This window comes from Sphaeramia orbicularis, chromosome 7 (genome assembly GCF_902148855.1).
Source record: "Sphaeramia orbicularis chromosome 7, fSphaOr1.1, whole genome shotgun sequence".
In the NCBI taxonomy this organism is placed as follows: domain Eukaryota; kingdom Metazoa; phylum Chordata; class Actinopteri; order Kurtiformes; family Apogonidae; genus Sphaeramia; species Sphaeramia orbicularis.
This window is the reverse complement of record NC_043963.1, coordinates 31556-49196: the sequence shown is the minus strand read 5'-3', so window position 1 is coordinate 49196 and position 17641 is coordinate 31556. Positions and strand designations below refer to the sequence as shown.

At 42.6% G+C, this 17641-nt stretch overlaps 1 protein-coding gene across 3 annotated transcripts; it reads left to right on the top strand.

The window, feature by feature from the left end:
• ubiad1 (UbiA prenyltransferase domain containing 1) lies at nucleotides 1-12996 on the top strand. 3 transcript variants are annotated; one of them, XM_030139630.1, is made up of 4 exons: nucleotides 1-210; nucleotides 5126-5755; nucleotides 11762-12282; nucleotides 12550-12996. In XM_030139630.1, exons 2-3 carry the CDS (start codon nucleotides 5173-5175, stop codon nucleotides 12247-12249), a joined length of 1071 nt encoding a protein of 356 aa, XP_029995490.1. In that variant the 5' UTR covers nucleotides 1-210; nucleotides 5126-5172; the 3' UTR covers nucleotides 12250-12282; nucleotides 12550-12996. The 3 variants fall into 3 exon arrangements, with proteins under 3 accessions (XP_029995490.1, XP_029995488.1, XP_029995489.1); XM_030139628.1 differs by having other exon boundaries at nucleotides 1-213; nucleotides 5128-5755; XM_030139629.1 differs by having other exon boundaries at nucleotides 1-213; nucleotides 5128-5755; nucleotides 11762-12288.
• Nucleotides 12997-17641: the final 4645 nt, after the last annotated feature.

Here is a 17641-nt window from a genome sequence, read left to right as displayed (position 1 = left end):
ACCGTATCCGCTGTTACCCTGCTGTCGGAGGAAATGGCGGCTGTCAGGTGCAGCGGGCTTCCCTCTGTCCAACCGCTCCACTTCTGTCCCAGTTGACACGTAGGCTGTGTCGGTGGCTGTGTTCGGAACCGGGTCCGTGGGTCCGTGGGGAGCAGAAGTATGGTTTTCAGCGGCGGACAGCCCCGCGGGTGTCGGACGGTCCACACATAACAGGTAACGGCTACCGGGGCGGACATTTTCAGCCCTCTGTCCCCGTTAGCTTAGCGGCTAACGTGTTAGCTTTAATCCCATAAGCTGAGCAGTTAGTCTGGTGTTTGTCCGGCACCCGGGTCCTGTTCTGATCCATTCAAATGACACTGTTTTTACTCTGTTGCTCTGTTTAAGAACTGTTTAAGCAATATTTAAAATGTTAGTGTCATTTTACCTAAAAACTAAAAACGTGTAGTAGTTTAACACCGAGTCACATGAACCCACAGGCAGACCCCTACATGGATCTGCCTAAATATTTAACATTTTTAAGGGATTTAACACCATTTGTTTTAATTTTATCCTCTGTATTTTGAGTTTTTTGTTCAGTGTAAACGATGCATTTTCCAATATTGAATTCATCATGGAGATGTTCATTAAATTTCAGAGTCAATTCAAAGGTTATTTTTTCAAAACAGAGAAAACTGAAGGAAATGTGTCTTTTTCAGTCCAGTCTGTCCTTATCTGAACATAAACCCAGTGTGTCCATCCACTGGCATTGATCCACCTCCATGGGTTTGACTGGAGAATCAATGTTGGAGAAGATGACAGTGTTTCCACCGTAACTACGGGGTCTCTGAACGTCCAAATGTGGTCATATGTGATGATCATGAAAAGATGAAGAACTGTATTTGACACCAATTATTGACATAGATTGATAGGATTAGGGGATCACTATCACTGCTGTTGAATGTAGGTAAAGTTAAAGTATTTTAGTGTTCCTAAGTTTGGATCCAGATACCAGTGTCTTTTCAAACTGAACCTCCTTCATCATTTCTTAAGTTTCCTTATAATTCTAAGCCTTTTTGGGGTATTTTTATGATCAATTGAGTGTTTTAACATCAAAAAGTAACTTAAAATAAAGGAACTGATTCAAATATAAAGCAACTAAAGTTAAGGAACTGATCCAAACAAAAAGTAATTAAAGTAAAGGAACCGATCCACACAAAACCACCAAAAAGTAACTAAAGTAAAGGAACTGATCCAAACAAAAAGTAACTAAAGGAACTGATCCAAACAAAACCACCAAAGAGTAACTAAAGTAAAGGACTTACAGTCTTTATATTTAGCTAAATGTAGTAGACTGGTCAGTGTGTCACAGGCAAACAGGAATCACATCCTCTGAAGTCTAATTTATGTTTTATTATTAAAAAGCAACTATATGGGGTTAGGTTGGTGTCAAAGTATTTATATGCATTAAACAGATCTGTGTTCATATTAGTCTGTAGTTGGACAAAAATACCCCCCCACCACCAATTTAATCATTTGTTCCTTGTTCCAGTATCAACATTTCCTGAAAATTTTCATGAAAATCTGTCTATAATTTTTTGAGTTATCTTGCTAACAAACAAACAAACCCTGATTAAAACATAATGATGGAGGAAAAAATGCTTTATTAAATGTTTTCACATCCGTTGGTGTAGATCACAGGTGTCCAACTCATTTTAGTTCACTTCCACATTCACCCCAATATGATCTCCAGTGGACCGGACCAGTAAAGTAATACCAGTGAAAAAAGTAAAATTATATTATGATCATGTTTATGTCCACAATGTTTTCTTAGAAATCTGAATAACATGAACAACTTGAGATGTCTTAAGAAAAACAAGTGCAATTTTAACAATATTCTGTAGAGCTGCAACCGATTAATCGACTCAAAGTGATCCAAAAAAAATCATTCAACCACAGTTCTCCTGAATCTTCAGCTTTGTTTCCTTCATTTCTCTGCTGTTAAACATTGGTTCCACTGTTGTGTTTCACACGGACGCTTATTGTGACGCACAAAGAAGCTTCAATTCAGGAAAACTGACATAGAATATTTTCCTTCAATCAATTCAAGTCGATTAATCGAATTGGGACTTTTTGCATTCGCTTCAGGCACCTAATCGATTAATTGGTTGCTGCTCTAATATTCTGCCTTCTGCCTTATCATTTATCATTTCCACATGTGTGTTGCAACTTACATTACAATTACAAATACACAAAACATTTAGTAACAGGTATAATATTGGTAAAATTGCATTTATTTGTCTTAAGACATTTCAGGTTCATATTTGTTCAGGTTATTCACATTTTTTGTAAAAAGGATAGTTTGGTAATATAGACATTTTCATGTAATTTTCCTTTTTTTCACTAAAACAAAGATAAAATCTGCAGTTGTCATTATTTATAAGTTATTATGATACTATTTTACTGATCTGACCCATTTCAGATCTAATTGTTCTGTATGTGGAACCTGAATTAAAATGACTGTTACTCCATTGGTTGTTAATATCTTCAGTGTAATTTTTGCATTTCACTGATTCATCCTACGGGTTGGATTTAGCCCCCGGGCCGCATGTTTGACACCTGTGATGTAGATGATTATTCCACTAACTGACTGATCTGCTTTCAGTTTCAGTACTAAACTATTTGTGAAAACACAGTAACATGCATGAAGACAAAAGTACACCTGTAGTTCTGTTTTTCTTTGTTCCTTTTTATTGAGATTAAATGCTATGAAAGTCAGTGAAATTACTTAAAATCCAAAGAAAGAAAATGAGCTCAATCTGAGTTTGTATTAAACCAAGTAAAAATGTGGTGGTTATTGTGGTTGAACATGTAGAACTTCAAAAACAACTCAGAGAAAATATTTAACTTCACAATATGATAGTGAACTTTATTTTGAACAGAAGTAGGAACAAAAAATACAAAAGGTGAAAGAAAGGCAAAGAGAAAACCACAAATTAAACACAACATTCCAGAATACACTGGTCTACAGGTCACATGGTTCCAGTGGTCTACAGGTCACATGGTTCCAGTGGTCTACAGGTCACATGGTTCCAGTGGTCTACAGAACCAGTAAAACCCATGGAGTTGGATCAATGACAGTGGATAAAATGAACAACAATGAAAAAAACCTACAAAATAATAAATACTGTGGAAAAAATAAACGAAAACTTTACCAAAATAAAGTAAAAAAAAAAAAAAAAACCCAAAGAAGTAACAAAATGAACAAAAAGAGGCAATAAGAAATCAACAAAATAATTAGTAACATTAACATAATAAACCACAAACTGAACAAAATTTAAGAAAAAATAAAAAAATAAAAAAGGCACCAAAATGTCATCTTCTCCAACATTGATTCGCCAGTCAAACCCATGGGGTTGGATCAATGACAGTGGATGGACACACTGGGTTTATATAGATAAAATAGTAACAAAATGCATAAAATAATAACATATATATATATATATATATATATATATATATATATATATATATATATATATATATATATATATATCTGCAAATGGACGTCCATCAGTCCTGGTGCATCTACAGCCTGTCCGTCCATGGGAGTGGATCTCTCCTTCACTGTGGTTCTCCCCGAGGTTTCTCCCTTTTCCCACTGGGTTTTGAGTTTTTCCTTGCCGAGAAGGAGGGTCTAAGGACGGGGGATACCGTGGACACTACTCATTTTCTTGCTGTTTATTTGACTGTTGTTTACATCCAACTGACCCTGTAAAGCCCTTTGAGATAACCTTGTTGTGATATTGCGTGAAACAAATAAAATTGAATTGAATTGAATTGAATTGATATATAAAAGCAAAAATTTTGTAAAATAAAGTAAAAATGAATAAAATAAGCGACAAAATGAACAAAAAACAGCCAAAGTGGTCAATAAAATGAACAAAAATGAATAAGAAATCAATAAAATAATAAGTAACATGAACAAAATAAACCAAAAACTGAACAAAATTGAAGAAAAATAATAAAATAGGCAACAAAGTGTCGACAAATGAACCTCAACAAACAGTGATTTCCCCGTCGAACCCATGGAGTTGGATCAGAGCCAGTTAATGGACACACTGGGTTTATGTTCAGCTCATGAAAAAGACAGTTTATTCAGTTTGACCTGTTTCTGATAGAAGAACCATCTACTGTAATCTGAGCTGTAATGAACATCTACAGGATCCGAGAATTAAATATAAGAAAATACAGGATTTATACATAAGAAAGACGGGACCATATGAACATTTCATATCACGGTTATTGTGACCAAAATTATCACAGTTATCATTATTATCATGATATTATTGAAATTGTGCTCAAAATGTTCAAGAAGTACTGATACACACACTGCAATAATTTAACCAAGTTGTATTTAAAAAAACCAAACAAATAAAAACCCAAATATAATAGCAGTCCCACTGTCCCTTCTGTGTCAGAACCATTCCAATATTAACCCTTAGTGGTCTGAGTCTATTCTGTCTGTTTTTCAGTCCTTTTGATTTGGCCTTTATATACTATAGAAACAAATGTTTACTATACCCATGTTTGGATCTGTTTTTTCAGCACAACTTCATCTATACCATCTGTCTGTTATTTTTTCACTTCAACCTACTATAAAAACACAAAAGGACAGAAAAAAATATAAAATCGATTTGAAAAATGTCTGTACTTTATTGCATAAATAACACACAGATGCTTAACGAACCTTTTCACAGACTTTAAAAGTGAATATTGGTTCCAAATATTAGGTATAGAAAATTAAAGCTGTAATAAATTCAAACTATACTCATTTATTTGACATTAAAGCAGATCTGTACATAGGCGTTTTTTTCCCCTAAAAGTGCAGTAATCAAACACAGTTATCATGAGAATTAGAATTTAAACAGTAATACTAACCATCTGTGATTTTACCGCCGTTTATCGTTATACTGGTAATGGTTACATCCCTAATACTGAAAAATAAATCATTAAGGAAGGTTAGATGTAGAGAGAAATTCATGTGTGAAGTTCCCCAGAGGTACCAGTGGGTCTGAACAGGTTAAACTCTTTTCTGTTTCCAGTGGCTTTAATTCATCACCTCTGTCGTCTTTGTTTTCGTCACTGCAGGATCCCAGTCGTCGGTGAATATTAGCGTGGAGCGTTGACGAGGGAATGGCCAAAGAACAGAAGGCGAGCCGAGCCGAGACCTTCGTGTTGTCTGGATCCAACGGTCACAATGGGCAGCAGTGGCAGCCCGCTATGAACGCTGCAGCGGCGCAGAACCAGAACCACCCCCACCCCCCCCTAGACCAGCAGCGCCGCTCAACCATGGCCCGGGTGGCCTGGGATGTGCGTCAGAAGTGCGCCGCGTACGTGCTGGCGCTGCGGCCGTGGAGCTTCAGCGCTTCTCTGACGCCGGTGGCCCTGGGCAGCGCCTTGGCCTACAAACTGGAGGGTTCGGTGGACCTGCTGGTCCTGGTGGTGTGTGCCGTGGCCGTCCTGGTGGTCCACGGGGCCGGGAACCTGGTCAACACATACTACGACTTTTCCAAAGGGATCGACCACAAGAAGAGCGACGACAGGACTCTGGTGGACGAGATCCTGGCGCCGCAGGACGTGGTTCTGTTTGGGGCGCTGCTGTACTCTCTGGGCTGTTTATGCGCCACGCTGCTCTACTTCCTGTCCACGCTGCGACTGGAACACCTGGCACTCATCTACTTTGGGGGGCTGTCCAGTTCTTTTTTATACACAGGAGGTGAGTGGAATAATGAACCTGGAGTCTGAGGGAAGGATGGAGTCCACTGGGATAAGTAACACACACACACACACACACTTACATACACAGACATACACACACACACACACACACACACACACACACACTTACATACACAGACATACACACACACACACACACACACACACACACACACTTACATACACAGACATACACACACACACACACACACACACACACTTACATACACAGACACATACACACACACACACACACACACACTTACATACACAGACATATACACACACACACACACACACACACTTACATACACAGACACACACACACACACACACACACCTGTGTCATGTGTCCTTCTGGTCTGATAGTCTATCTGTGTGTGTCCTGTGTACATTTCCTTGTGTTTGCTTTGGTGTATATTTAAACTGGACCCTGGTCAGTCAAAGGGAGTGGACTGGATTTCTGACACCAGGAAATATGTGGACGACAACTGGAAATCACATTATACAATGTTTTACATTAATGGTTCTTTAAAGCTGTGGTAGACTTTCATCCCCAGTGTGTCCTCAGGTCTGTCCATCCTCAGGTCTGTCCATCCTCAGGTCTGTCCATCCTCAGGTCTGTCCATCCTCAGGTCTGTCCATCCTCAGGTCTGTCCATCCTCAGGTCTGTCCATCCTCAGTCCTCTCCTCAGTCTCATTGGTCCGTTGGTCTGTCTGTCATTCCTCAGCTCAGTCTCTTCCTCATGCTGAACAGTTTCTCAGTTCCATCCTCCACAAACAGACCATGTGTTTACATTCAGAGTCAGGAGGAACTGGGACATGTGAGGAATTTGGTCAAGACGTGCATTGTGGGAAACGGAGGTTTGTGCTGCTGCCTGACAGCGGCAGCTGGAACAGACACGAGGCAGAACCAGCAGGAGCTCCTTCCCTCTGTTCATATTCCTCCAGCTGTTTCTGCATTTCAGCCGTTTCTGTGTCGTGTTTGTTTCATCCATATAATATCTAGGGCAGGAAGATATCAGTTCTGCAATATATCGTAATATTTCATTTCACAATACTGTATCGATATTCAAAAGTACTGTATGGATATTTTTAGGTATTTATTCAAATGCAGATATTGTGGAGGTTCATTTTAGTTTTTTTTTAGTTTTTCTTTTATTTATTCTTACTTCACACTCTTTAATTAAATCATGTTCATTCCTTTGAATAGAATAGAATCTTTATTGTCATTATGCGAGGCACAACGAAATTTTGTCCAGCAGCTCTTGGCATTAAGGCACACATATTTACACACATGTAATATAAAAGGCACATCTAAGATATATATATATATATATATACATATATATATATATATATATAAAGTAGAGAAATAGAATAAAATAAAGTGACACAGTGTTCGTAGTGCAAACTTTGAAATTTTAAAGTGACCATGGCATTTAAGTAGTCCAGGTTTGCAGTGCAGTGAGAGAGTGTGTGTGTGTGTCTGCAGAGTTGATACTCAGTCTGTGTGGGGGGGGGCTGGGTGTGTGAGGAAGTGGGGTGATGGATTTCACAGCTCTGGGGAAGAAGCTGTGTCTCAGGGGCCGTTTACACGGCGTCGGATTCAGTCGACTCCAGTAAGATTTCATAGCGGATTAGCCTTCTGTTACCATGGAAACGGTGCCTAGAGTGCCTGAATCCGGAAACTTTTGATACCAGGGTCCAGGGTGGAACGTTATCGATACGCTCCGCATTTCAGCTCTGTGTTAACGCGAATCGGAGCGTTCCGGGGTAAAATATGACGTCACCGCATGCGCGCGCAGCCAAGAACCGCCAGTTAACCCACTCCAGGCCAGTTGGTGGCGGTAATGCGCCTCCAAGCTGGTTTTCCAGCCTCTATGACACAATAAAGCTGCAGAAAAAGAAGGAACAACCACAACAACAATGGCCGGTTTCAGAACAACATACGTGCTGCTAACTGTGCTCAGCTCGTCTGTCCAGACACAGAAGTCCTGCGTCTTTGTACGACCACTCGCCATTGTTGTTTGTAAATAGTGTTGTCCGCCTCTTCTTCTTCTTCTCCTCATTTAAAGGCTGTCTAAACCAGAAATTGTTTGTGCGCAGGCGCGTGTTTTACCGCCACTGTTTCACTACAGCTCTACATCTCCACCTACTGGTCTGGCATGGCCACTACAGCGTATTCAGCCGTCCTCGCGGACTCATGTGAACGCAGATCGTTATCATAGCGGCTTCGTCTTAACGCGGAATGATTTTATAACGCAAAGGAGAAATCTTTGCGGAGTGTTGCCGTGTAAACGTACCCTCAGTCTGTTTGTGTGGGTTCTGATGCTCCTGTACCTCTTTCCTGAGGGAAGAGGTACAAACAGTTTGTGACCTGGGTGGGTGGGGTTTGCAGCTGTACGACCAGCCCTCCTTTGTAACCGGCTGTCGTACACTGACTCCAGGTGTGGGAGAGGCCTTCCCACGATCCCCTGTGCTGTCTTCACCACCCGGGCCAATGCTTAGTTGGGATTGAACTCAAATCCTGTTCTGATGTTAGTTGTGAACTAGTAGAATCTGAACATTTGAACAGGATCTGAAACTGGAATGTCTGTAAAACCGAATTTCAGTTTGAACACAGTTTGAACATTTGCTGATAGAACATTAGATCCTGTTGGGATCAAATACAAATGTGTTTAGTATTTGTGTAGATTTCTGCTGGAATTCAATTTTTCCAGGAAATAATCATTTAAAAAAAGAAACAAAACCAAATAAAAATTGCCTTTTTAACAGTATCGTGATATATCGTATCATGATCCTAGTATTATGATACAATACACAGCTCTGACAATATCATGTGTTTGCGCTGCCGCTGTCAGGCAGCAGCACAAACCTCCGTTTCCCACAATGCACATCTTGACCAAATTCCTCACATGTCCCAGTTCCTCCTGACTCTGAATGTAAACACATGGTCTGTTTGTGGAGGATGGAACTGAGAAACTGTTCAGCATGAGGAAGAGACTGAGCTGAGGAATGACAGACAGACCAACGGACCAATGAGACTGAGGAGAGGACTGAGGATGGACAGACCTGAGGATGGACAGACCTGAGGATGGACAGACCTGAGGAAACACTGGTCATGAAAGTCTCCTGCACCTTTAACAAATATTATTTTTAAAGTTAATAGCACATTTATCGTCTAAAATGTGCTTCGAGGTCTTCTTTGTGTCTGTGTTCATATTAAATCAGTCTCAGTGAATCCAAAGGAACTTTGTGTTGGTAAATGACAGTTGTTCAAATGGACAGGATTTCAGTTCTGTTCAACATGTTGATGCTCATATGAACTATGTTTTCAGCTCAAAAGTGAACAATTTCAGCACAATTAATGCTGTATTTTCATGTCACAAATGGACAAGTTCTGTTTGAATTGAATTGAGCTGAAAAACAAATCTTCTCTTCTTTTAGATTCCCCAGTTTTTCTTCCCAGATTCTCTCCTACATACACTCTATATCCAACAGTATTCCCTCTCCTGCTTTGACTCCCATATGAATGTCAGGTCCATCCCATTCCTAGTCTATGGGTTCAGTCTGACGTGGCTCCACCCTTTGCAGCTCTAACAGCTTCAACTCTTCTGGGAAGGCTGTCCACAAGGTTTAGGAGTGTGTTCATGGGAATTTTGGACCATTCTTCCAGAAGTGCATTTGTGAGGTCCCACACTGATGTTGGACAGAAGGCCTGGCTCTCAGTCTGCGCTCTAATTCATCCAAAGGTGTTCTATGGGGTTGAGGTCAGGACTGTGTGCAGGCCAGTCCAGTTCATCCACACCAGACTCTGTCCTCCATGTCCAAATGGACCTTGCTTTGTGCACTGGTGCACAGTCATGTTGGAAGAGGAAGGGGCCGGCTCCAAACTGTTCCCACAAAGTTGGGAGCGTGGAATTGTCCCAAATGTCTTGTTCTGCTGAAGCATTCCCAGTTCCTTTCACTGGAACTAAGGGGCCCAGCCCAGCTCCTGAAAAACAACCCCACACCATAACCCCCCCTCCACCAAACTTTACACTCGGCACAATGCGCTCCCACAAGTATCGTTCTCCTGGAGACCGCCAAACCCAGACCTGTCCGTCAGATCATCAGATGGAGAAGTGCGATTAGTCAGTCCAGAGAAGGCTCCTCCCCTGCTCTACAGTCCAGTGGCGGCGTGCTTTACACCACTGCATCCACCGCTGTGCATTGCACTTGCTGATGTATGGCTCTGATGCGGCCGCTCGGCCACGGAAACCCATTCCATGAAGCTCTGTGCGCACTGTTCTGGAGCTAATCTGAAGGACACATGAAGTTTGGAGGTCTGTACCATTGACTCTGCAGACAGTCGTCCACCTCTTCACACTCTGCGCCTCAGCATCCGCTGACCCCGCTCCGTCAGTTTCCGTGGCCTACCACTGCGTGGCTGAGTCGCCGTCGTTCCCAAACACTTCCACTTTCTTCTAATCCAGCTGACAGCTGATTGTGGAATATTTAGGAGCCAGGAAAGTTCACCACTGGATTTGTGTCACAGGTGGCATCCTATCACAGTTCCACACTGGAATTCACTGAGCTCCTGAGAGAGACCCATTCTGTCCCAAATGTTTGTAAAAGCAGTCTGCATGCCTAGGGCTGGATTTAATACACCTGTGGACATGGAAGGGACTGGAACAGCTGAGTCTGATGACTGGGATGGAGGAGACAAGACTTTTGGAAATATAGTGTATCACATGTTTTATTTGTACAGGTTCAATCTGGAGTATGGTGCTGATCCATCCTGCTTCTGTTCCACCAATACATACATGAAGAATGGCACACAGCACTGTTTACATCAACACTTTTACAATAAGAAGCATTTTTAGACACAAAGAACAATTCTAGATTGTTCTTCCTCTTTAGTCTGATGCTAAACTATCCAATAAATAATAGTGCTCCTAGTTTTTGCACAGGGATCATTAGTGTAAACGCTGACATGGCTGCAGAGCATCAGTATGATGGGATCCACAACAACCATGTCACATCCGTCCACTGACACATTTAGTGTTTTTGTGTCAGCTGGGATTGTTTCAGATCCACAATACCAACATTTATGAAGAAGAGCACAATTAACAATAGGAAGTCTAGAAGTTTATTCCTAATAAAGTACTGGGACTGACCAGAGCATCATGGGTAATGTCACGTCCGTCCACCAGCCAAAGTTTTCACATCCACGTGCTATTCCAAATCCAATATTTATGAAAATAGAGCTTCCACTGTCAGAGAATATCAGTAGTCTGTGCACAGATGGATTAGCATTATTTACACACACTTCTAGGACTGTAGGACAACTGTTCTGGACACAAATGGACACTCATGTGACCCCTAAGGACATTTTAGCCAAAATACATGCTGCTTTCTGCAGCCTGTCCACACACCCATGACCTGGGACAGGACTGGACAAACTGACAAAATAAGAACCAACACATGAAAGAAAAGACTTCATATAAAAGAACCATCAAAACACATGGATTTACATACATTAGAACTGTGGTTCTCCAACTTTTTACACTGGAGTACCCCTGAAATAGACTTTTTACACTAGAGTACCCCTGAAATAAACTTTTTACACTGGAGTACCCCTGAAATAGACTTCTTACAGCGGAGTACCCCTGAAATAAAGTTTTTACACTGGAGTACCCCTGAAATAGACTTTTTACAGCGGAGTACCCGTGAAATAGACTTTTTACAGCGGAGTACCCCTGAAATAGACTTTTTACACTGGAGTACCCCTGAAATACACTTTTTACAGCGGAGTACCCCTGAAATAGACTTTTTACAGCGGAGTACCCCTGAAATACACTTTTTACAGCGGAGTACCCCTGAAATACACTTTTTACAGCGGAGTACCCGTGTTCACAGTTTGGACTGTTTCCCTGTTGTTGACACTGTCCTCATGTCCTTTTGCCCCCCCCCCCCCCAGTGGACTGTTCCTAACCCTGTCCTCTCCTGTCCTCCTCAGGTATCGGTCTGAAGTACGTTGCCCTTGGAGACGTGGTCATCCTCATCACCTTTGGCCCGTTGGCGGTCATGTTCGCCCACGCCGTGCAGGTGGGTTACCTGTCGGTGCTGCCGCTGGTCTACGCCGTGCCGCTGGCGCTCAACACCGAGGCCATCCTGCACAGCAACAACACCAGGGACATGGACTCGGACAAGCAGGCGGGCATCGTGACCCTGGCCATCCTGGTGGGACCCACGCTGTCCTACGTCCTGTACAACCTGCTGCTGTTCGTGCCCTACGTGCTCTTCTGCATCCTGGCCACGCGCTACACCATCAGCATGGCGCTGCCGCTGCTCACACTGCCCATGGCCTTCCCCCTGGAGAAGCAGTTCCGCGGACGCCGCTACGCCAAGATCCCCCAGAAGACGGCCAAGCTCAACCTGCTCATGGGCCTGTTCTACGTGTTCGGCATCATCCTGGCGCCGCCGGGCAGCCTGCCGCTGCTGTGACCGCCGCGTCAGCCCTGACGCCACGTCCACAACGACAACAAACTCTTATGGAAGTAAATCTGTGACATCAGATTTTGAATTATAAAAGACATTCAATTTGTAGCAATGACTTTTTTTTGCACAGAAATTAAGGATCTGAATGTTTGCATCTGAATTTTTTTTCATTCTAAATGAATGAACATAGTTGAATTCCGAGACAAACAATTCAGATCCTTAATTTCAGTGTGAAAAAAAGTTCAGTGCTCCAAATTCAATGTCTTTTATAATTCAGAATGTGATGACACAGATTTACTTCCATATCTGTCCTTTTAATACAAACTAGTCCATGTTCGTCTGTGTATGAAGCTGTCGGAGGGTTTTACTGGCTTTAATTTATTGTCTAATTTATACAAACCTGGGACAGAAGTGTAGTTTAGTTCATCCTCTGACACCGAAGACAGAATCAGATTTTCTTTTTTTAAATTTGTTTTTCAGTATTAAACCCGCTGTAACGTGCTGATTTAAATAAGGGTATTGTTTTTATTTTGTAGGTTTTCATTGGACGAGGACACACCATGAATCCACAGTTGCCATGTTTTTAGTTCCTTCACACACATTAACACCAATACCGACGTCAACGAACTGGAACTCAGTGTCGTCGTCATGTTTGGTTCATAATGTTCATTTGTCTGATGTGATTTTTGTTTTTTTGTCTTGGAAGAGCCAAATAGTATTTCATTGGATTGTAATAAACTCTTAAGCTCATATGTAGCGTCTTTATTTTGGGTTGAAACTATGTCCAGAGGTTTAGACAGAATGTGGGACAGTAAATGACAGCAGAGACAGCCCATCCCAGAGGAGCTTCAGTCCGACGTGTGTTTGAACGATGGTTTTACTTCCTGAGTCAAATATAAATGTTCACCAATGATACATTAGAAAGACTGAGAAGAAGAAGTGGAATTCAGTATAGTTCATGGCAAAACTAAAACTAAGCATTTAGAAAAAAACCTAATAAAAACCAGCAAACCTGCTTGAAAAACAAAGTAAAACGAACTGAATTAGAGAAAAAAAAAAGTCAAAACTAAATAAAACTAAACTATTTTGAGAAATCTAAAACTATTAGGACCTTGGATCGGAGTTTATGTGTTTAAATTATCCCAAAAACAGCAGAACCTGTTTCAGATGTTTGATCTGTGGAAGGAGGAGCTCCACCCACTGTGAAGGACTGGGCTCAGGAGCTCCGCCCACTGTGAAGGACTGAGCTCAGGAGCTCCGCCCACTGTGAAGGACTGGGCTCAGGAGCTCCGCCCACTGTGAAGGACTGAGCTCAGGAGCTCCGCCCACTGTGAAGGACTGAGCTCAGGAGCTCCGCCCACTGTGAAGGACTGAGCTCAGGAGCTCCGCCCACTGTGAAGGACTGGGCTCAGGAGCTCCGCCCACTGTGAAGGACTGAGCTCAGGAGCTCCGCCCACTGTGAAGGACTGAGCTCAGGAGCTCCGCCCACTGTGAAGGACTGAGCTCAGGAGCTCCGCCCACTGTGAAGGACTGAGCTCAGGAGCTCCGCCCACTGTGAAGGACTGAGCTCAGGAGCTCCGCCCACTGTGAAGGACTGGGCTCAGGAGCTCCGCCCACTGTGAAGGACTGAGCTCAGGAGCTCCGCCCACTGTGAAGGACTGGGATCATCCACTCCAGGGGCCTGTTTCACCAAACTAGGATTCCGTCATCCAGGATGACTGACTAAGCCGCGCTCTATGAATCCAAAACATGGAGTCCAGGCTTAATCGGTTCCACTCAGACCAGACCAGGATGAACAGACCCAGGTTCATCAGCAGGTGGAACTCATCCTGGATAAGTGCACACACTCGGCTTCCTCAATAGACCCCACATCGATCACAGATTCACCGATTCACCATGGCAACTAGAGCAGCGAACTTTCCCCCGTCGAACGCAAAACTCCTCATTTTGTCAAACGAAGAAGTAAAGGAGCGAATGAAAAAGAAAGACAACAGCAGCACAGTTACAAAAACAACCAGAGACAGAAGTAAAGGACTGCAGACCACCTGAATGAGTAAGTAGAGCACAAACACACACTGACTGTTCCACTGAAACCATCACAGTTATAACCAAAGAGTTCATGAACATCTGTGAAAACGGAGTTGTGAAACTGTAAGTGAAACTGACTGTAGATGTGAGTGAAACTGTGGAAATGGAACTGCATCAGACTGAAGAACTCTGATAAATAGATGAACTCACTGACTTCAGTGAATTTACCTTTGGAATAAATAAACTTATCTTGTTTTATCTGATCATGATTCATAACTTTATGATATTGTTAATTAACCCATAAAGACCCAAACATCAGTCACTGCTGATCTAAACTGTTTAATCCCTGTTGATCCACTAATCCTATTAACCCATGTCAGTAATTGGTGTAAAATACAGTTCTTCATCTTTTCATGGTCATCAGATATGACCCATTTGGATGTTCAGAGGCTCCATAGTGAATGTGGAAACACCGTCATCTTCTCCAACATTGATTCTCCAGTCAAACCCATGGAGTTGGATCAGTTCCAGTGGATGGACACACTGGGTTTATGTTCAGTTCAGGACAGACTGGACTGAAACAGACACTGTTTATTCAGTTTGATCTGTTTCTGACAGAAGAACCATCAACTGTAATCTGAGCTTTAATGAACATCTACATGAGCAGTGAATTAAATATAGGAGAAGATCTGATTTATACTGATGAAATACAAACTATAGAAGATAATATTATAACAAATGGAGATACATCACTTCAGAAAGGTCAGATATAGAGAACATTCATTAGTGAACTGACACTAAAGTAGGTCTGGACCTGTATGGGTTCAGGAACACTGTTCAGTGTTTGGGTTCAGATTCTTCATCTGATCATTTCAGATGGTCCATCTGACTGTCTCATCAGTGTTGTGTCTCAGTGGTCTGGTTCTGGTTCTGGTTCTGGTTCTGGTTCTGGTTCGGTCCATGACTCCTGAGTCTATCGGACCTCTGGAATCTGTCAGCGCCGATCACAAGGTGAACCACAACCTGTGTTCAGGACCAGAACCAGAACCAGAACCAGAACCAGAACCACTGTGTACATCAGGTCTGTGTCCAGGATGGAACTGTGTTTATGAGGGTGTGATGGTGAGGTTTTGTGCTGACAGGTGAACTGTCTGGTGTGTTTGTGGGACAGGGGGTCTACCTGGGGGACAGGGGGTCTGCCTGGGGGACAGGGGGTCTGCCTGGGGACAGGGGGTCTGCCTGGGGGACAGGGGGTCTACCTGGGGACAGGGGGTCTACCTGGGGACAGGGGGTCTACCTGGGGACAGGGGGTCTTCCTGGGGACAGGGGGTCTACCTGGGGACAGGGGGTCTGCCTGGGGGACAGGAGGTCTACCTGGGGACAGGGGGTCTACCTGGGGGACAGGGGGTCTACCTGGGGACAGGGGGTCTACCTGGGGGACAGACGGTCTACCTGGGGGACAGGGGGTCTACCTGGGGGACAGAGGGTCTACCTGGGGGACAGGGGGTCTACCTGGGGGACAGGGGGTCTTCCTGGGGACAGGGGGTCTACCTGGGGACAGGGGGTCTACCTACCATCCTTTCCTCCTGACCCCATACACAGACCCCCTGAACCACATCAGACCTACAGTCATGCCCATACCAGGACCAGGATCCAAATGACCTTTGACCTCCTGAAGGAACGCTTTCACTGTCTTCACCACTTAAGGCTCCGCCCTTTGAGGTCATGTGACATCACTGTGGCCTGGACTGTCCTCCACAATGTGGCCTGAGGAAGGAGAGGGAGGGAGGGAGCCCCCCCCCCCAAAAAAGTGCATCACACAGACTGGGACAATCCTGTCATCTTCACTGATGACCGCAGTGGTCAGCTGGTCAGCTGGTCAGCTGGTCAGGGACCAATATGTGTTCAATTATTTTAGTTCAGGTGCATGATTTAAGGTAAATGTGTCCTGCAGGGGCAGAGGAATGTGTGTGTGTGTGTGTTTTTTGTTCAATTTAAATTGATTTGGCCTGTTTAGATGTTTGTGTTACATACTGTGTGTACTGTGTGTATACTGTATTTATACTGTATGTATACTGTGTGTATACTGTGTGTATACTGTATGTATACTGTGTATATACTGTGTGTATACTGTGTGTATACTGTGTGTATACTGTGTGTATACTGTGTGTATACTGTGTGTATACTGTGTGTATACTGTGTATATACTGTGTGTATACTGTGTGTATACTGTGTGTATACTGTGTGTATACTGTGTATATACTGTGTGTATACTGTGTGTATACTGTGTGTATACTGTGTGTATACTGTGTGTATACTGTGTGTATACTGTGTGTATACTGTGTATATACTGTGTGTATACTGTGTGTATACTGTGTGTATACTGTGTGTATACTGTGTATACTGTGTGTATACTGTGTGTATACTGTGTGTATACTGTGTATATACTGTGTGTATACTGTGTGTATACTGTGTGTATACTGTGTGTATACTGTGTGTATACTGTGTGTATACTGTGTGTATACTGTGTATATACTGTGTGTATACTGTGTGTATACTGTGTGTATACTGTGTGTATACTGTGTATATACTGTGTGTATACTGTGTATATACTGTGTGTATACTGTGTGTATACTGTGTATATACTGTGTGTATACTGTGTGTATACTGTGTATATACTGTGTGTATACTGTGTGTATACTGTGTGTATACTGTGTGTATACTGTGTGTATACTGTGTGTATACTGTGTGTATACTGTGTATATACTGTGTGTATACTGTGTGTATACTGTGTGTATACTGTATTTATACTGTGTGTATACTGTGTGTATACTGTGTGTATACTGTGTATATACTGTGTGTATACTGTGTGTATACTGTGTGTATACTGTGTGTATACTGTATTTATACTGTGTGTATACTGTATTTATACTGTGTGTATACTGTGTGTACTGTGTTACAGGAGGCTACTGCATCCATTCATTTGTCTGTTCATCTGTTACGTATGGATTTGTCTTGCATTTCTTTCAGTGTACAGACGTGTATTTCTTTCAGTGTACAGACATGTATTTCTTTCAGTGTGCAGACATGTATTTCTTTCAGTGTACAGACGTGTATTTCTTTCAGTGTGCAGACGTGTATTTCTTTCAGTGTGCAGACATGTGTATTTCTTTCAGTGTACAGACATGTGTATTTCTTTCAGTGTACAGACGTGTATTTCTTTCAGTGTACAGACGTGTATTTCTTTCAGTGTACAGACATGTGTATTTCTTTCAGTGTGCAGACGTGTATTTCTTTCAGTGTGCAGACATGTGTATTTCTTTCAGTGTGCAGACGTGTATTTCTTTCAGTGTACAGACGTGTATTTCTT

Excerpts from the sequence above, each read along its gene's own strand:
- ubiad1 (XM_030139630.1), top strand. The coding sequence starts at position 5,173 with ATGGCCAAAGAACAGAAGGCGAGCCGAGCCGAGACCTTCGTGTTGTCT. Across the intron at positions 5,756-11,761 it reads TTCTTTTTTATACACAGGAG|GTATCGGTCTGAAGTACGTT; the intron begins GTGAGTGGAATA and ends TGTCCTCCTCAG.